The sequence below is a fragment of the Eurytemora carolleeae genome, unplaced genomic scaffold (genome assembly GCF_000591075.1).
Source record: "Eurytemora carolleeae unplaced genomic scaffold, Eaff_2.0 scaffold1, whole genome shotgun sequence".
Classification (NCBI taxonomy): Eukaryota; Metazoa; Arthropoda; class Copepoda; order Calanoida; family Temoridae; genus Eurytemora; species Eurytemora carolleeae.
The window spans coordinates 651,156-672,187 of record NW_019396081.1 but is presented as its reverse complement, the minus strand read 5'-3'; the positions used below and the strand labels follow the sequence as shown (position 1 = coordinate 672,187).

At 31.8% G+C, this 21,032-nt stretch overlaps 1 protein-coding gene across 1 annotated transcript in view; it reads left to right on the top strand.

The window, feature by feature from the left end:
- Nucleotides 1-20,794, top strand: part of LOC111716673 (probable G-protein coupled receptor CG31760) — a 28,044-nt gene extending 7,250 nt beyond the window's left edge. Inside the window, exons 7-29 of the mRNA XM_023492157.1 lie at nucleotides 1,010-1,126; nucleotides 1,569-1,667; nucleotides 3,480-3,483; nucleotides 4,732-4,791; nucleotides 5,839-5,875; nucleotides 7,088-7,170; nucleotides 7,338-7,471; nucleotides 8,403-8,477; nucleotides 9,226-9,304; nucleotides 10,492-10,661; nucleotides 11,103-11,685; nucleotides 12,054-12,193; nucleotides 13,213-13,304; nucleotides 14,487-14,518; nucleotides 14,701-14,807; nucleotides 15,708-15,813; nucleotides 17,962-18,027; nucleotides 18,105-18,194; nucleotides 18,634-18,732; nucleotides 18,910-19,004; nucleotides 19,193-19,328; nucleotides 20,077-20,149; nucleotides 20,353-20,794. Of these exons, the coding sequence (XP_023347925.1) occupies nucleotides 1,010-1,126; nucleotides 1,569-1,667; nucleotides 3,480-3,483; nucleotides 4,732-4,791; nucleotides 5,839-5,875; nucleotides 7,088-7,170; nucleotides 7,338-7,471; nucleotides 8,403-8,477; nucleotides 9,226-9,304; nucleotides 10,492-10,661; nucleotides 11,103-11,685; nucleotides 12,054-12,193; nucleotides 13,213-13,304; nucleotides 14,487-14,518; nucleotides 14,701-14,807; nucleotides 15,708-15,813; nucleotides 17,962-18,027; nucleotides 18,105-18,194; nucleotides 18,634-18,732; nucleotides 18,910-19,004; nucleotides 19,193-19,328; nucleotides 20,077-20,149; nucleotides 20,353-20,408 (2,533 nt within the window). The 3' untranslated portion in view covers nucleotides 20,409-20,794. The remainder of the gene's footprint in view (nucleotides 1-1,009; nucleotides 1,127-1,568; nucleotides 1,668-3,479; nucleotides 3,484-4,731; nucleotides 4,792-5,838; nucleotides 5,876-7,087; nucleotides 7,171-7,337; nucleotides 7,472-8,402; nucleotides 8,478-9,225; nucleotides 9,305-10,491; nucleotides 10,662-11,102; nucleotides 11,686-12,053; nucleotides 12,194-13,212; nucleotides 13,305-14,486; nucleotides 14,519-14,700; nucleotides 14,808-15,707; nucleotides 15,814-17,961; nucleotides 18,028-18,104; nucleotides 18,195-18,633; nucleotides 18,733-18,909; nucleotides 19,005-19,192; nucleotides 19,329-20,076; nucleotides 20,150-20,352) is intronic.
- Nucleotides 20,795-21,032: the final 238 nt, after the last annotated feature.

The window sequence follows — 21,032 nt, the reverse complement described above, 5'->3', positions numbered from 1 at the left end:
TATTCATTAGCTAAATGCGTTTATTTGCAATTTACTCTTTATCAATATATTAAGGTGTATATGCGGTCTGATGACGATAATCTTCTTAAAAAAGGTTCTGGTACACTAAGAAAAATCATTTTTAAACAAAATCTCACATTTTGGCGTGAGATTCAGTAAAAAAGATGCTATAATAAAAAAGAGTTAATTTATTATGAATTCATTCAAAATTTATATTTTAAAATTATAAGATTTTAGTTAAAATTAAAACCAGTTGTGCCTGCCGGAAGGCAAAACGGGTGAGGTTGGACGACATAGGGGTAAGCGTAAACCGCTAATCCCATCTTGTGACGTCATCTTCGGGTCGGAGGTAAAACGGGTGCGCGTCGCCTTCCCTCCCTCATCCGATCATGCCTCAAACGTTATTCAAAACCGGGACAATTTATTAAGGGTTAAGGAGTAAGAAAGAGCACGCTTTTAGGCTCAACTATGAAAAAAGTTCTAGAATGTTTATTGTCCTACAGTGGTATCCAAAACAAAGGGACATAAGAGTACGATTTTCGGGGGTGGGGCGGGGGGGGGGGGGGGGGTAATTTACTATAAATAAACTGAATTATGATTTTATGAGAAGCTGCCAATGATTTTTCGGGGGGGCCCCCCCCCCCCATTTTTCAAGGGAGGAGGCTGCTTGTAGCTTGACAAATAGTTAATCCACAGAAACAATTCCCTGCAAGTGCACACTGATTAATTGCGCTGGCGTGTCCCTTATTATTTAACAATATAATATATTTTCTGTTAAAAGTCGTCTTTGTATTCTTCTTTGTTCAAGATATTATGTTTTATATATATAATTTGTAACCTTCAAATATACTTTTTTGATTAAAATCTTTGAAAGTTGAAAAATAAATCTTAGATTTTTATTTCGAAATGTATACAATATAAATAATTGGTTCAATACAATTGAAACACATATGAATGATAAATACAAATACAAGAAAAATAATTATTAAAAAAATGTTTTGTATTTAAGGATGTCTGAGCTTGACATGAAGGATGGCTGGACCCCTCCTTACTATTCATGTCTTACTAGAGCTTGGATGATGAGTTTTATGCTCATTTTACCAAATCAAATAAAAAATGATAAAAAGTAAGAATATTTTCTACAAAAAAATATTTTAGGTTTGAAAGAAGTTGAGTCTTTGTCACAAACTATGATTTTCTAATCTCTATATCTTTGTAACCCAATGCCGTAGACCTTTGCTATTTCAAACAATGAATTCTATTAGATGAAAAAATCTAAGTTTGAATTATCAAAGGTTTACACCATCAGGAGGAAAACATATAGGTATTAGAAAATCAGAGTTTGTTACAAAGACTCAATTCCTTTCTTATTCAATTATTCAAAGTCTTGAGGAAGGTTGCTTTGAATTGTGTGAAGGAAGATATTTTTTAGTTGGAAAAAAAACTTTTTAAATTAAAGTAGCATCATTTTTTACTTTGCAATTTTTCGCTTAAACGTTTAATGGTAAATTTCTTTAAATTTGCAAAATTTAAATAAAGAATGTTTTTAAATATGTTTTCTGTTGTAGTGTTGATTGTATCCTTGTAGTGGATATAAACATATCTGGGTTGGATATCAATCAATGTGAAGCAACACAGGAACATAACACAGATAATTTATTATCAAAGCATTAATTAAAGCATAGCATTATCCATTGGGAAATAAGTTTCTCTCTTCCAGAGCTGTCCACATGTATACAAATATTTTAATAAAAACTTGATTTTAAAATGTTATTTTGAATAGAATCGATTAAGCTGATTCAAAAGTATAGATTTCCGTTTTAGTCCTTAACTTTCTAACTTCCCAATGGGATTAATCAAACATTTTAACAATTTTTTTCCAATATTTCCTTTTTCAATTCCTCTTTTCTGTAATATGTTTCCTTTTTCATTTCCTCTTTCTCTTCTACTTCTCTCTAATATATGCTGTTCTCGTCTATTTATCTCTAACCCATGCTGTTCTTTCTATTTCTCTTTGGTTTAATCCATGCTGTTTTCTTCTATTTCTCTCTTATCCATGCTGTTTTCTTCTTTTTCTCTTTTATCCATGCTGTTTTCTTCTATTTATCTCTTATCCATGCTGTTTTCTTCTTTTTCTCTCTTATCCATGCTGTTTTCTTTTATTTCTCTCTTACCCATGCTGTTTTCTTCTATATCTCTGTTATCTATGATGTTGTCTTCTTTTTCTCTCATATCTATGATATTGTCTTCTGTTGCTGTTCTCTTCTATTTCTCTCTAATCTATGCTGTTTTTTCTATTTCTATCTTATCTACATATAATGTTTTCTATTTCTATTGTTCCCCATTCTTTACTTTATTCCCTTTCTTCATTCCTTCCTCCCTCCAATCCTGTACAAGACCCGATATTAGAATATTTTGGCAATGCTTAACTATATGTATTTACATATATTTAATTACTACTCAATAAGTTGCATGTAAACGGCAAATTGAGATATATGACAAAACGCATAATATTTTTGTATTTGCTTATTTTCAATAACTTGATAGAAAAAACCCCAATTTATTTAAAAAGAAAAGGCTTCAATTAGAATTAGAATTAGAATTAGAATTAGAATTGAATTAGACGATTAAAACTCTCTAGAAAGAGAAATTTACCACTCTGGCCAAAAAATGAGGAAATGAAAAATGTTGACAAACCCTTCAAAAAAATCGTAATAAAAAATGTCAACCAATCCCATCAAATCATAAAACATGGAACGTATTTGGATTTGATTTGTGTTGTGCATTTATAACTATATTGTTAATCAACATTAATTTGGATTAGATTTCAAATCCCTTAGATATAGTATTAGTGAAGTCGGTCTGGATTAAACTGAAATCCTTCTCTCATATACCAATAGAGTTAATGCAAGATTTAGAAATTAAATCTGGAACTGTAAACGTCATTTCAAGTAATCATTTTTTCAAAAGAATGGCATGTTAGAATCACAACGTAACCCTTTCAACGTACATCTAAGGAGCGACTTAAGGAAAGTGTCTTCGTCTTCATTTTTTAAAATACAATATTCCATCAAATTTCTTCATAGTTTTTGCAGCATAAAACCTCGTAAACAACTACAATTTCAATTAGAAAATAAAGGATATCTCATAAATAAACTGTGCAATATGCTAAGCTATGAAACATAGATGAATGGCATACTATAAAAAGATATTTAAAAGGAGTTGAGTTTTTGCCACAAACTCTGATTTTCTAATCTCTATATCTTTGTAACCCAATGTGGTAGACCTTAGATATTTCAAACTATTAATACTTAAAGATAAAATAAGCTAAGTTTGATCTATCAAAGGTTTGCACCATCAGGTTGCAAAGAAATTGGGATCAGAAGATTTAAGTTTGTGGCAAAAACTCAATTCCTTTGAATGGGTAGAAACAAAATTATGGATTCTTTTTCATGAAATTTTTAATAAAATTTTGTTAGCGAAGTTGGTTATTCAAATTTTTTGTTTTGTAATGTTTTTTTTTATTTTAACATTTTGTTGTGACGTGTTCTGACATAGGCATAGTTTTGTATTCAAGATATTAATCTGAAAGGTTTATATTTTATTTCTTTTTCATTGCTTTATTTACTTTTTAACATTTTTTTTAGAACCAAAGATAATTACTAAACCAAGTAAACATTCAGATATATAAAATAAAACATACCGAGCATTACATTTTGAAATATGATAAACATCTACTAAAAGTCAGTTGATGATACTCAGAAAGATCAAGAAGAACGTATGTTTTGTAAATAACAAACTAAATTGCCCTCAGTCCCAGTCTTCTTGTCCTTTAATCATTAATCCTTGTTTTGGTTTCCAGTGAAACTATTCCTTGATCTGTCCTTATTCGTTATATTAAAATGTAACACAACCCATTTTTCTTCTCTTCTTACTTATATTTTAGGAATATTAACTAAATTAATAAGTATCAAAAAACATAAAAAAAATATAGATGTAAGGTTGGTTTTCTTATTTCCAACATGTGATAAAACTTATTTTTGAAAGTTAGAGAGAGATGCAATAATGTAATGATAATAATCTGACGTAATGGATTTTCAGGAACTCAGGAGAAATATAAATAGTTAATCTACACAAGTAGTTGATATATAAAACAATATGAGTATTTTCTTATTCATCATAGAATCATAATTCAACCTTTGCATGAATAAAAAAACAGTCTGATCTCGATCTTTTGTTAATCTGCGGATTAATTTAATCTTTATTTCATATACTGCATGGTAATTGTACCATGATAACTGAAGTGAAGAGAAGCATTGCTTCTCAAATCAAAAGTAGCCAGAGTGGATATCGAGATCAAGCAACAGTTCCCAGCTCTATTAACTCTCCTCGATCTCTAATTAGTTTTGCAACCTGATTTCGCGGCTCGTGATACTTTTGATATTTCATACTATGAAATCTGCTAAGTCAAATAGGCACAGTTTGAAATATCAAGGTTTAAAGTTTAAAATTATCTAGTTTGATGCAAATTATGAGTTTCTTTAGTGTCCGAATTTAAGGAATTTGAGCCGCGGCTTAAATCTGCCAAAAACCGGTTTCAATTGAGCGCCAGCTTAAATATTGAAAAATTGAATACAATTTCAAATGGAACCAACCATATTTGATCCGCGGCTTAAATTCTTTAAATTTGGCCTCAGTTTTATCAGATTGATGTGTTATTTGTGTTGTTAGAGTGGAACCAAAACTATTAAATGGTTTGAGGAATCACATAAATGTCACAATTCCAGTAAGGTATCCTTTAATCTTCTTTTAAACTCTGGATAATTTAGTTCCTTCCCTTTTTTGTGAATTTACCGTAAATCCCTAGAATTAAATGTAAATTAAAAACCCATTTTTGATTGTTTTATGCCGGTTTTCGATTTTCGGAAATTTGTACACAAAAATATAATTAATTGTACGTAGTTTTCATCAGGAAAAATCATCTAGGAAAAATTATCTAGGAAAAAATCATCTAGGAAAAATCATCTAGGAAAAAATCATCTAAGAAAAATTACCTAGGAAAAATCATCTAGGAAAAATCATCTAGGAAAAATTACCAAGGAAAAATCATGTAGGAAAAATCACCTAGGAAAAATCATCAAGGAAACATCATCTAGGAAAAATCACCTAGGAAAAATCATCTAGGAAAAATCGTGTAGGAAAAATCATCTAGAAAAAATCATTTTGGAAAAATCATCTGGGAAAAATCATCTAGGAAAAATCATCTAGGAAAAATCATCTAGGAAAAAATCATGTAGGAAAAATCATCTAGAAAAAATCATTTTGGAAAATCATCTAGGAAAAATCATCTAGGAAATAATCATCTAAGAAAAATTACCAAGGAAAAATCATGTAGGAAAAATCACCTAGGAAAAATCATCAAGGAAAAATCATCTAGGAAAAATCACCTAGGAAAAATCATCTAGGAAAAATCATCTAGGAAAAATCACCTAGGAATAATCATCTAGAAAAAAACCATCACAGAGTTGAAAATGATGTCATTTAAATCCAGCAATTGTGCTATATATATATATATAGGGAGTTTTAACAAAACACGAGAGGGGGTATATGCTGAATAATATAATATCAATCTTACTTTTGGTGTCTATGATTAGAAATTGATAAGACTCGTTTTACGCTCACACTTCTATCAAACTATTACCCTAATGTCCTAGCCAGAGCGAACTATCCAGAATATTCTTATTACAGAAAATTACATTTTTGTAAAATGCCATGCGTTAGTTCCAAATACGATAAAATCATATTCTAAAATATAAAACAATTCTATTTTGTATTTAGTGTGTATTTGAACCTGGACACGGCTGGGTAAGAGGAGGTAAACTAAACTAAACTATTTTTATTTTCAAATTTATTTGGAAAAGTATAAAGTAAAGAATAAATCAAAGACTTCAATTAGACCTTTACTTAATTCAAAATTATGCCACTAATTAACGCTTGATCTCGAATTAAACTAAATAAATTAAATATATCTCTTAATTAAAGTTATAACTGCAGGGTTTGACCACCAAGGGAATATTAAAGAGGAATTAAATTAATTCATGGGTCTGCATCAAATGGAGATTCACATAAAAAAGTTCTGACTTTTGGACAATAGGATAAAATTATTTGAAGAACAATTGACTTTTAACAGAATTGATTTATAAAACAAAGAAAGACAATTATTTGCAGAAGAAATGACGCATGACAGAATCTAATATTCAGGGTATAGATGTGAGTGTTGGGAAGGTTTTGTCCTACCTATCTTATAGGATATATTCTACAATATACGGTGGAAACCAGAAAACTTTAGTATAGAAGAAGGCTCAAAGTATTACTTTAAATAGTTTAATTAACTTAATACACAGCAATTCTGCAGTGTAAGCACTAAGTAGACCCATTTCACTTAATAAATGAATTAATAAGTCAATAGTAAACTATTTGCTTTGTAACAACATCATATTCACTTAAGTATTGCTTTAATGTCGTCTTTCTATTCCTGAGTTTTCTGGTTCTCATTGTACAAGATGTATTTTACAGGACATATGGTGCCGGATATATTATACAGGATATATTCTACCGCACATATTCTACAGGATATATTCTAAAGGATATATTCTACAGGATATGTTCTGCAGGATACATTCTACAGGATATATTCTACAGGATAAATTCTACAGGATATATTCTACAGGATATTTTCTACAGGATATATTATACAGGATATGTTCTACAGGATATATTCTACAGGATATTTTCTACAGGATATGTTCTACAGGATACATTCTACATGATATATTCTACAGGATATATGGTGCCGGATATATTATACACGATATATTCTACCGCACATATTCTACAGGATATATTCTACAGGATGTATTCTACAGGATATATTCTACAGGATATATTCTGCAGGATATATTCTACAGGATATGTTCTACAGAATATTTTTTCTACAGGATGTATTCTACCGCACATATTCTACAGGATATGTTCTACAGGATATATTCTACAGGATATATTCTACAGGATATATTCTACTGTTCAGGGTACGGATGTGAGTGTAAGGATGGATTCTATCCTGCCTATCCTACGAATGAACGAACTAGATTTAATGGAAGTCTAGTCGAGGTAAATATTCTTAAATAACTATAAATATTGTAACGATTGAAGATCCTACAAAATAAAAGGAAAAATAATAAATTTTAATCAGTAGGACAATTTTTACTTTTAAAAATTTACTGAAAAGAATTATTTCAGATTAAATTATAACTTATTATAACAGTTTCTGTATTTAGGTTGCATACATGGATTCTTTAAGAGACGGCTCTGAGACGTATACAATGTTATATGAGTGTAAAAAGTGTAGTTTAGATTGTACAACATGTACAGACAATTCACCCTGCAGAGCTGAGTTCAACTGGGTATTCAGGGATATACATTTCTAAATTTAACAGATTTTTATTTTTTAGAAATGAAGACACGTTAGACGTAAAAAATAATCGACAGTTAAGACGATATAATCACTTGTGTAGTTTTAAAGCAAAAAGTTCTACCAGTAACTAAAAAATGTCTAAAAATGATTGTATAATGAATGTATATATTGACTAATGAATGTATAATGAAATGTATATATTGACTAATGTGTATAATGAAATGTTTATATTGACTAATGAATGTATAATGAAATGTATATATAGACTAATGAATGTATAATGAAATGTATGTATTGACTAATGAATGTATAATGAACTGAATATATTGAATAATGTGTATAATGAAATGTTTAAATTGACTAATTAATGTCTAATAAATGTATATATTGACTAATGAATGTATAATGAATATATATATTTACTAATGAATGTATAATGAATGTATAATGAATGTATGATTAATGTGTATATTGACTAATGAATGTATAATGAATGTATATATTTACTAATGAATGTATAAAGGATGTATATATATTGACTAATGAATGTATAATGAATGTATATATTGACTAATGAATGTATAATGAATGTATAATGAATGTAAAATGAATGCATAATGAATGTATTTATTGACTAATGAATGTATAATGAAATGTATTTATTGACTAATGAATGTATAATGAATGTATAATGAATGTAAAATGAATGTATAATGAATGTATTATATTGACTAATGAATGTATAATGAATGTATATATTGACTAATGAATGTATAAAGGATGTATATATTGACTAATGAATGTGTAATGAATGTAAAATGAATGTATNTGAATGTATATTTTGACTAATGAATGTATAATGAATGTATATATTGACTAATAAATGTATAATGAATGTATAATGAATGTATAATGAATGTATATAAAGAAGTGTTCTGCTGGTTATATCAGTGTTCTGTATGGTGGTGAGCCTAGTTATGATTATTCTTGTATTCTGCTTTAGGAACAAACAATAATAATAAGGAGAAATAACCAACCTACAAATATCAATTCTTAAGAAGATTTTTGGGAATTTTTCTCATGAAGGAACTGATTATTTACCTCGTGGTCGACTTTTTTTTGCCACATGACGGTAAACTTTTGATATATCAAAGTATTTGAGTCTTTGCCACAAACTCAAATTTTGTAATCCCTATATCTTTACAACCTGATATTGTAAACCTTTGATATTGTAAACTTTAATTATTCAAAGTTTTAAATATCCAAGGTTTTTACCATTAAATTTCTAAGTATAGGATTTAAAAAATCAGAGTTTGTGGCAAAGACTCAATTTCTTTAAACTATTTGAAATGGCAGAATTCGTGGGGGATATATGAAAAATCCATGATATCAGCTTGACCTTTCAGTTCCTTTATTTTATTAAATTAATGACCATAGACTTTATTTTCTGACAATAATTATTCCACTTTTAAATTATGCTTTTTTAGTAAATCATAAAACTAAAAAATCGAACCTTCTATACAAGTAGTGTCCGAATTTAATGAATTTGAGCCGCGGCTTAAATCTGCCAAAAACCGGTTTCAATTGAGCGCCGGCTTAAATCTTGAAAAATTGAATACAATTTTAAGTGGAACCAACCATATTTGAGCCGAGGCTTAAATTTAAGTAGCGGCTAAAATTCTTTAAATTCGGCCTCATAGCCAAATAAATTTTGATTAAAGGAATTAATGACTTATTGATTGCTTCTTTAGACATATGAAAGTGTTTAAATACTCATCGCCAACGTTTTTGTGCATCACTCTAGTCGGATGCGCTATTATGTTTTCAGAGGTAAATTCAGAACTTTGGGAACTTCTCCTTGGAACTTATAGACTTGGAATGTTACTAAGAATACAAACCTTACACTGCAGTATAGAAATATTAAGCAATTAAATTGAATAAAATAAATAACACACATACGAAACAAGGGTCTGTCCTATTGAACGATTTTTGGACCCCCTCCCCCCTCCTCCTCCTAATTACCAAACAAAGCCAAATCACGTCATTAAGTGATTTCGTTAAACTTGGAGATAACTGATGATGAGATGAAGAGGGCTCACAGAGGGAGGGGTGGCTGCTCTCAGGGTTTTGGAATTACTCCCAAGATTTTGGAGTGCTCCCAGGGTTTTGGAGTAAAATGTGAAAATTTATCTGACCTTCTATGAAAAGTCCTTTAAAAAGCTAGATTTTTTAAACCGAAACTCAAAAAAATGGCTCAGCTACCCTTTTTTTACTGTCTTTGTTTAGATATTTGCAGAAAAAGCATGGTGTAATATTTAGAATATGACCAGATACTAAAACCCCTCAACCCTTTGTCTGAATCTAAGCTGATTAGAGAACCTGGAGAATAGGAGCTTTACCTTCAGGATCATATACAGGATAGACGTTAGAGCTTAGCTCCGTTATTTCCCATAAGGCCTTGCACTTCATTGACAACTCTCAGACAATTATACCTTTAATATGCCTAGTAGAGGACCAAGGAGGACACTGGCCTCCTTCCCCATCGATATCCCGGAGTATTTCTTCATATTCATCAGCATCCCCAAAGGACGCTATTTATTCTCCAGTTGGATCTATAAACAGAGTTACTGGGGCCTTGGAGCAGCTAAGGTGTTTATAAGTAGTAACTCTATTATCTCGAGTTTGTTCAAGTAATCGGGCCACTCAAGATACAGAGAAGCCAGGATCTCTTGGACATGCGGAAGCTCCATTTTCTCTCAATGGAAACACCCAAGATATGGAGCAGCCAGAATACCAATATAAACCAATGACTCATTGTGAAGAAGAGATCGTGAGGATTTACGAAGACGGGATTTATCGTCCTCCGGACATGATTGAGAAATCAAGCTAGATCTCACCATATTCATCTGTAGATCTCATCAAGAAATTCGCCCATACTCATCTGTAGATCTCATCAGGAGATTCCACCATACTCATCTGTAGATCTCATCAAAAGATTTAACCATAATCATCTGTAGATCTCATCAAAAGATTCCACCGTACTCATCTGTAGATCTTATCAAGAGATTCCACCATACTCATCTGTAGATATCATCAAGGATTCCACCATACTCATCTGTAGATCTCATCAAGAGATTCCACCATACTCATCTGTAGATCTCATCAAGAGATTCCACCATACTCATCTGTAGATCTTTTCAAGAGATTCCACCATACTCATCTGTAGATTAATATCCTGTAGCTTCTAGAACTGGACCAATTGCTCTCTTACCAGCCCGTCTGGACTACCCACCGAAATATCCTGGATACAGAGGAGATCTAAGATATACAAGATATCAGATGCTGCCTAAAAAAAAGATACTGGAGTCGATGATCTTTACAAACAGCTCTTCAAATATCTGGAGCAGCTATAAATTCCAGTCAGGCTTAGGACTCCAGGAGCAGAAGATAAACCTGATACTGGGGACGCTGATCTTTTGAGACTGCTCTTAATATATCTGGAGCAGCTAGAAAATCCAGTCTGACTTAGGACTCCAGGAGCAGAAGATAAACCTGATACTGGAGACGCTGATCTTTTGAGACAGCTTTTAATATATCTGGAGCAGCTAGAAAATCCAGTCTGACTTAGGACTCCAGGAGCAAAAGATAAACTTGATACTGGAGACGCTGATCTTTACAGACAGCTTTTCATATATCTGGAGCAGCTACAAGATCTAGTCAGACTCAGGACTAAAGGAGCAGAGGCTAAACCTGATGCTGGGGATGCTGCTCTTTACAGACAGCTCTTCATATATCTGGAGCAGCTACAAGATCTAGTCAGACTTATGACTCAAGGAGCAGAAGCGAAAGCTGATACTGGGTACGCTGCTCTTTACAGACAGCTCTTCATATATCTGGAGCAGCTGCAAGATCTAGTCAGACTTAGAACTCAAGGAGCAGAAGCTAGAGCTGATACTGGGGACTCTGCTCTTTACAGACAGCTCTTGATATATCTGGAGCAACTACAAGATCTAGTCAGACTTAGGACTCAAGGAGCAGAAGCTAGAGCTGATACTGGGGACGTTGCTCTTTACAGACAGCTGTTCATATATTTGGAGCAGCTACAAGATCTAGTCAGACTTAGAACTCTAGGAGCAGAAGCTAGAGCTGATACTGGGGACGCTGCTCTTTACAGACAGCTCTTCATATATCTGGAGCAGCTACAAGATCTAGTCAGACTTAGGACTCAAGGAGCAGAAGCTAAAGCTGATACAGGGGACGCGGATGAATAAATTTTTACATTTTACTCCAAACCCCTGGGAGCAATTCCAAAACCATGGGAGCAATTCCAAAACCCTGAGAGCATCCACCCCTCCCTCGCTCACGTGGCTTCAGATGTAAAAATAAAAAAATTTCAATCTCTAGAAAAAAATACTTTTTTGAGATAATCACACTGATTGAAAACTTATCTTTGATTTATAATGGTGTAATAAATACTGCATGGGATTGTCGCAAAAGAGGATTTTTAAAAGCATTTTTTAATCTTATTAAATTTTTAAAACATTTATTTTATTTTCAATAATGATTTTATATTTTTTAGTTTGACATTTTGTTCAGAGTAAGTTTGACCTACCGGGTAAAGAGTGCGCACAAACTGAAGTTAACTGACCGTCAGCTACTTCAATGGATGTGTCCTATTCTACTCATTATGATCATATACCTGGCCACCTGGTCTATCAGGTACTTTACTTTATACCTGGCCACCTGGTCTATCATGTACTTTTCTTTATACTTGGCCACCTGGTCTATCATGTACTTTTCTTTATATTTGGCCACCTGGTCTATCATGTACTTTTCTTTATATTTGGCCACCTGGTCTATCATGTATTTTTCTTTATACTTGGCCACCTGGTCTATCATGTACTTTTCTTTATATTTGGCCACCTGGTCTATCATGCACTTTTCTTTATATTTGGCCACCTGGTCTATTAGGTACTTTTCTTTATACCTGGCCACCTGGTCTAACAGGTACAGGTACTTAGCTTTCTACTATGTACATTTGCTTTACTACTTAGCTATACCTGGTCTATTAGTACTTTTACTATATGTAGATACCTGGTCTATCAGGTACTTTACTAGGCCCAGCTACTTGGGTCTATTAGTACTTTTAGAATACTTAGCTATCTGGTCTATTAGGTACTTTTATTACACCTAGCTGCCTAGTCTATTAGTAATATTAATATACCTGGCCACCTGGTCTTTTAGTACTTTTACTATACCTAGCTACGTGGTCTATTAGGTACTTTTTCCTAAACCTGGATACCTGGTCTAATAGGTGATTTTATCATCTAACTACCTATTCTATTAGATAATACTTTTACTAAACCTAGCTCCATGCTCTATTAGGTGCTTTTTTAAGGCACTTTACCTTTAAGTAGATGTCTGCCTAATCCATTTAATACTTTTACTTCAGATTCATAACTGTTATTCATCAAATTTTATTAGCTCCGCTAGAAGATAATATGCTTCTAATTTTGTCAGGAGATGACATTTATCTGTGAGGAAAAGATACCTCTAATCAATTTTTCTTTGAACTGATTTCAATATTCGAAAATACTAATTTAATCTTTTGATCATTATCATGACCTGAAAGAAAAAATATCTAGTTTAAGTTAATAAAATCTGTAATGCTTAATAAGTAAAGAAAACATGTTCAATCAAAAAGGCAAAACAAATTGTATTTTTTAAAAATATTTAAGTTCTCCTCCAAATGGGATTGAGATCAGTGTGGAACGAGGGGAGAAGTTTAAGATCTGTGAATATAACTGGTGGGATCATTCTCTAGCTCTAGGTACACAGATACACAGATACACAGATACACGGATAAACAGATACACAGATACACGGATACACGGATACACGGATGCATATGGGTAAAGAGATAAACGGATACACGAATACACTGATACACGGATACACAGATACACGGATACACGGATACACGGATACACGGATACACGGATACACGGATACACGGATACATATGGGTAAAGGGATAAACGGATACACGAATACACCGACCCATGGATACACAGATACACGGATACATGGATACACAGATACACGGATACACGGATACACGGATACACGGATACACAGATACACGGATACACGGATACACGGATACATATGGGTAAAGGGATAAACGGATACACGAATACACTGATACACGGATACACAGATATAAAGATACACAGATGCACGGATACACGGAAACACGGATACACGGATATACAGATACACAGATGCACGGATACACAGATACACGGATACACAGACATATGGATACACAGACACATAGATACACATATACACGGATACGTGGATATGCGGATACATGGATACACAGATACACGGTTATGCGGATACAGGTATACAATAAACATTAATACAGGGATAAATGGATACACTGACACATGGATACACTGACGGATACACTGAAACATGGATACACTGACACATGGATACACTGACACATGGATACACAAACACACGGATAAATAGATACACGGACAAACGGACACATGGATACACGGAAAAGTGAATACACAGATAAGCGAATATGCAGATATACGTGGATAAATCGATACACCGGCACACAGATATAAGGATACAAGGATACTAGGATACACGGTTACACATTACACGAATACCATGATACACAAATACTGAACAATTTTTTAATAATTAAAGTGACAAATTGTATTTAATTTGAGTCAAGAGAGAAACTAGGGATTTTATCCCCCTTCCATCATTAACCCCCTCCCCCCCGAAAAAAAAATCAATTTTATTCTAATAGCAAATCAAAGCTTGGGCGGTGTTGTCTACATAACCTCTCGATCGAATATTGACATATTGAATGAATTGATTAAATTACACTCATTCCCTTCTTGTTTATTTAAGATAATAATGTAAGCGTAATATTATTGAAGGCTTATTTACGATATTGTTTATATCAAATTATTTAATGCAGGAGAACTGGTTTTTCTACTGTGGGGAGTTAAGGTAAATCAACAAAGAATTTTCTCAATATTACAATATTGATCTGCATATTTCTAAAAAATTATCTTTAAATGAAAAACTAACACAAAGTTACTCCATTTTTTTTCTGGCAAAATTTTTTTAACATGTTAACATCACGCATGCGCATTCGAATTATTAATTTTTTTGTGTGTCTTTTTTTAAAGATATGTTTCTGCGTGAGGAAAGCCCGAACGTATTTTGACGAAGCCAAGCTGATATCGTGGAGTATTTACAATATCGCCATTGTCAACATTGTCATGGCCAGCTTACAGTAAGTTCAATGAAGAATAGGCTAATAGCTACAGTGCCTTAAAAATGACCTTGTTTTTTAACTTGAATATTTTTTTCCTCGATAAAATATTTTTCCAAAATACACTTTTACTGTAGTGCTAGTTAGAGTTCGATCATATAAAATTCATGAATTAGAAAAATAGTTTTGCATTTTTATGTTTTTTAATACTTTAAACAGAAAAAATGAAACCATTATGTATTTCATGTTCATTTAATTAATAAACTGAACAATTACTTTATCATTTAGGTCACATCATTTTTACATAAAGTTCAGAATAGGAGAGAATTAACAATATAGAAACAATAAATATTTTTATTTCATCTTAAACATAAAATATTTTCTACAAAAGTTTCCTCTTGGAAAGTAATGCATTCTTTATTATGGCTGGAAAAGTCTAGATATATGCAATTAGAATGTGTTTGATTAGTTAAGAACTGACTTGTTCTAAATAATTGCTTATGTTCAATGTTCATAAATTTTAATTCTTTCTAAGATTTGATTTTTTTTTGAATCAACATTAATTGCAATGAACATATTCCTGAAATTGTTTAGATCATTTAAAAGCAGATTAGATTTCTTTGAAAATATTAAGGATTTTTTTATTTGACTTATTTTTAAAAAAGATAATTTGTTTAAAAACTATCTATACCAAATTATATTGATTTATATTTGTGTGTGAAAAGACATCTTAATAATAACAATAATAAAATCAATGAAATTAATGGATTCATATATTGTAAGTGGGACTCCAAATGCAAAACACAGAAAATCTGCCAAAAAATTTTTTTGTGTTTAATAATTCAATGATCGAATCATGATTAGAAGAAGGGGTACGAAGCGCTCTGAATTCCTAGTATTTTAAATCTATAATCTATCTAGCACATTGATACTGCCCCGAGCTGGACCTGATGTCAAATATTTTCTTGGATTTGTCCGAACCCAGCTGAGTACTACAGCTACACTTATCCTCGTATTCGGACCAAAGGTAAATAAAACTCATAAAACAGTATATTTAACTCAAGGTTTGACTTCAAGAACTAAAATTTTAAGTCGACTTTATCTGGTTCTTTTTCTTGACTTTTTGACCAGTTTTCTTACCACAATTGATCTGAAGAAAACCGAAAGAAAAGTTGGGTTTAGGGGAGAGAGTTGACCAAAAAAATGTCTTCATTTATTATTTCTAAAAATCAATCTGAGGCCGAATTTAAAGAATTTGAGCCGTGGCTTTAATTTAAGCCGCGGCTAAAATATGGTGGGTTCCACTTTAAATTGTATAAAAAATTTTCAAGATTTAAGACGGCGCTCAATTGAAACCGGTTTTTGGAGGATTTGAGACTCGGCGGATTTAATACATTAAATTCGGATACCAAAAAATTCGCAAAAAAATCGATTTTATAAGTAGAAAGAAATTTAAACACCGATTTTGACTTTGCGTACAGAAAAATATATGCGTTTAAAGTTTTCAAGTTTTCATTGTATCATGCGTCAACTTCGGAAACTGATCAAAGTCATATTAATAAATTTCAATGGAATATTGTTTCAAAAATTTAACAAAAAAGTTTGTAAATACCTTAACATTAAGATCAATTGATTTATAAAACATGTTGAATTAAATTTTAAGTGGAACCAATCATATTTTAGCCGCGTTTCAAATGTAAGCCGTGGCTCAAATTCTTTAATTCTGCCTCTGAATGGTCTATCACTAAACATGTATATTAAGCCCATGCAAGAAAAACCACAAACCGTTTCTTATATCTCTCTAAGTTTCATTTTTCATCGACCAAAAATAGTACCTCTAAGTATTTGTTTTAAAAAGAAATGTTTCTAGAAAATTTGAAAAAAAATGTTTTAGAAAAGTTTTGATCGTGATTTTTGTTACCAAATTCTTTTGAAATCGACTAATTAAAAGTATAGTTTTCACTTTACAGAATTCTTTAACTTTTTTATTTGATATTTTTCAAATAAAATGTTGAAATCAATCAACTAGTGAAGATGACGGATAAAACATGAACCGAAAGAGGAGAGAGATGGTGGTTTTATTTATTTGTCTTAGAAAAGAATATTAACCAATCTCTAAGTTGTTTTATTTATAAATACTAATAGCAATTTTACCTTCACAAGTCGCCATTTAATTTTTCCCGGACAAAATGTTTTAATTTAGCAACTTTATCGTTTAATGGTTTTTCTTATAAATCTTGCCTTTCAAGCCACCAATTATTTTTCGTCCATCAAGAACATAAACTTTCGCAAGTTTTTATGTTTAAATTAATGAATTTAGAAAAATTTTTAAAATCATTAATTTCTCAGTAATTTTTTTTAATTTTTATTGGCTGAAACCTTCCTTGCAAAAATATCATAAGATCAAATGCCAAATGGTCAAATGCCAAATGATTAAATGCCAAATGATCAAATGCCGAATTATACAGTACAAACGCAGTACATTTCAATTGGGTCTAAAAGCTAGAAATGTAAACAAATCTGGGTAAAATAATATAAACTGATCGTACTGCATTTTTTATCTTAAAACCGGTTAAATTTCCACAACAAACTATCAACAAACTATCAAGAGAAGAAAGAGAAGAAAGAAAAGAAAGATAGAAAAGAGATAAAAGAGAGAAAAGAGAGAAAAGAGAGAAAAGAGAGAAAAGAGAGAAAAGAGAGAAAAGAGAGAAAAGAGAGAAAAGAGAGAAAAGAGAGAAAAGGGAGAAAAGAGAAGAAAGAGAAGAAAGAGAAGAAAGAGAAGAAAGAGAAGAAAGAGAAGAAAGAGAAGAAAGAGAAGAAAGAGAAGAAAGAGAAGAAAGAGAAGAAAAGAAGAAAGAGAAGAAAGAGAAGAAAGAAAAGAAAGAAAAGAAAGAAAAGAAAGAAAGAAAAGAAAGAGAAGAAAGAGAAGAAAGAGAAGAAAGAGAAGAATTAGAGAAAAATGAGAAAGAAGAGAAGAAAGAGAAGAAAGAGAAGAAATATTTATGCATACCCTAAAATCATTTCTATATCATTTCTATTTCTTCAATATTTTTGAAAAAGTAAGTAGCTGCCCCCACTGTTCAGCGTACACTTTTTTGATCATTTCAAGAGTTTTGATTATTTGGCATTTGATCTTTTGATATTTTTCCACATTCCTAGTTGCTATTTTTAGTTTGCCCGAGTGATTCGAGGGAAAGGAAATGATAGTGGAGAATCGGGTCGGGGAACTACGTCTATTGTAAGTAAACTATCAAGTAATCATGAAATTGTTTTTTGAATTATTAATATCTATATGTATGCTATTATTCCTATCAGGTTGGAGTACCGTATCATAAAAATGACCAGATGGACTTGTATCAGGAGAATGAAGAACTGAAGGAAGAAGTTCAGAAACTGGCAGCAAAGGTGAACACGGATAGAGGGGTTACCCCCTCCCCTCCCACTCGGTAAAAATAGAAACATGAAAAACGGCCACTTGTTGCATATACTACCCATTCAGGGGTTAAGTTTTACAATTTTTAAGAAATACTCTAACTTTTAGCCTAAATATAAATGTTATGAATTTAGTCTGTTTTTGAAGGTTTTGTATTTCGTATCCAAATATCCCTGAAAACAAAAGTTTGTTTATTAGTCGTGTACTCCAGTTGTATAAACAGATCTTTGTACTATCTTATTTGATATCTCTGGCTTACACAAATGACAAAATGCAAGTTAAAGTGAACAGAAGAAAAAACTTCTATATTCCCTCTTTCTATGTATAAAAGTTAAACACACAGTTAGAAACCTGTCACTTTATCAATCAGGAACTGGTTAAAGGGGGAATATTAAATAATCAAATATTAAGGTTGAGTTCTTTAAAATACTTGGTATGATGGCAGATAACAGACATCTTACTCCAGGGAAACAATCAACATACTTTCCACAAGAATTTCTAGATATACAGGTAAATNACACTGGACACTAGTAGACACTAGACACTAGTAGACACCTAGATATACAGGTTAATATATTCCTAGATAAACAGGTTAATATGTTTCTAGATATACAGATTTTTTCTCTTCCGTCTTTTTTCCCTGAACTGTTGAAAACATCATTATTAATTACTGTTTTTTTTATCAAGATGAAACAGTATAAACAAAACATAATTTCAAACTCGTTGCTGTCCCGTACCTCGTGTCTAAACTGTTCTACAAATACAAATACTGGAAACAAAAGGTAAAAATATTTTATTTTGTGAATAAAATATAAAATTGCCATTTTTGACACACAATTTGAATTTACGTCATAATATGCGCCTATTCGACTAAAAATAATTAAATCAATAGTCGGATTCATTTCTGTTTTTATTTACTGAATATAGTTCTTGAAAGCAATAAATCTGATTTTTATGGATGTTATTTTAGAACTGCTTCAATTAGGCGGGGAGGAAATCAAACTTTAAACCGGACCGGAACTAGGCCCGGATCTGGAAACGGAACTAGGACCGGAACCGGATTCGAGGCTGAAACTAGCGGACAAATTCGGCAACTGAAAAAACAGGAAAGTGTGAGGAACTAGATGATTTAAATTTTGACTAATTTAGTATGTTTTTTTTCATATAATTTAATTATAATACAACCATCTTTCTTCATACATCATTAAAAATATATTTTAAGATTTTGCAGATTTATCTGTCTTCATTTGTGGATTTTCATTAAAACTTAAGTCTAATTTTTAGGAGGCATATTTTTATCATTGAGTCATGGGAAGTCCTTCAAAAAATATAATATAATAATATAATCGGTGAGCCATTTATACGTTTATTGGATGCAACCAAACCCAGGCAGAAAATGCCGCAAATAAAAATTAATATCAGGATACTGGATACACGTTTATTAATTTATTCATATTGGGATACAGGATAAATGTACATGTAAAGGGCTACAGAAAAGCACAAGTGAGTTAAAGCGGTAAATCTAAGCCCAAGGTGTTGCGACACTTCTGAGTCGACCCTGTCTTAAGAATTGATGAGACTGTTTATTAGCAGATGGAATCTGTGTGGATACAAGTTTATTAATTTTTTCTTACTAGGATTGCAGGATATAAATTTATTATTAATAGGTTACTGGATACACGTTTATTTATTTCTTCTTTTTAGGATGCAGGATACAAGTTTATTAATATATAATTATTAAGAAACTGGATACACGTTCATTAATTTATTCTTACTAGGATACAGGATACAAGTTTATTAATTTATTATTGTTAGGATACAGGCTACAGTCTTATTAATTTATTCTTATTATAGGATACAGGATACAAGTTTATCAATGGTAGAGTTGAAAGATCACTTGCAGCCGTGCTTACTGAAAATTCAGTAGGGAAGAGACATATAAAAACTGATGACAAAAAATTAATGTTTGGCTACTTCGTATATCTGAGCAAATAACAAAATTTCTTTATCGTTATCTATAAATGCGACAAAATCTCATCTGTTGTGGTTAACACCGTATCTTAAAAGTATTGTGAGTAATGTATTACTTCTATTTCGCTCAATCAAATTTTGATATCTCTGTTGCTTCAGATTTCTCAGATAATCGTCAGTTCCTGGATCAAGTCTCAGAGCCACAAAATGTGTAATGGATCAAATGAATGTTAAATGTATGCAAATAGATAAATTAAATCTAGTTTGTAATAGTCTGGGACAAGAATTCTCTGACTCGTTAGAAGAAGATATTTCAAGTAGACCCAGGACAGTGGGTGGCCTCTAAACTGAATGGGACCCGGAACCCCGCCCCCCCCCCCCTCTGCATCTGCAGGAAACTTTATTGTAGTTTGGACAAAATCGCTGTAAGTGTTATTTAATGTCATCAATATGAAACTTTTTATTCTGTAATATAAAAAAATTTTAATTTAAAAAATTTCTCACGAAAACTTCTAATATCTAATGAAAGGCTTGAATCAAATATAAATGTTAAATGTTAATATCTGTATTTAATTAAATAAATAAAAACATTTCAAAGTTCTGCGAAATCTATTGTTTGCCACGAACTTCGGGTTGTATACTACAGAGCTGGAAACCTTTGTGTTTGATCCCGATATCCACACTGGGCATTTTTTTAATTTTAAGCAGAATCTGCTGGAAACCCTTGATTTTGGATATCCCAACTTTCTCAGTTCGCTCATACATTGGTTTAACGTAAAACTCTTTTGATTGGCTGTTTAAGGGAAACGGATTGGCACTTCACAAGCTATCTAATAAAG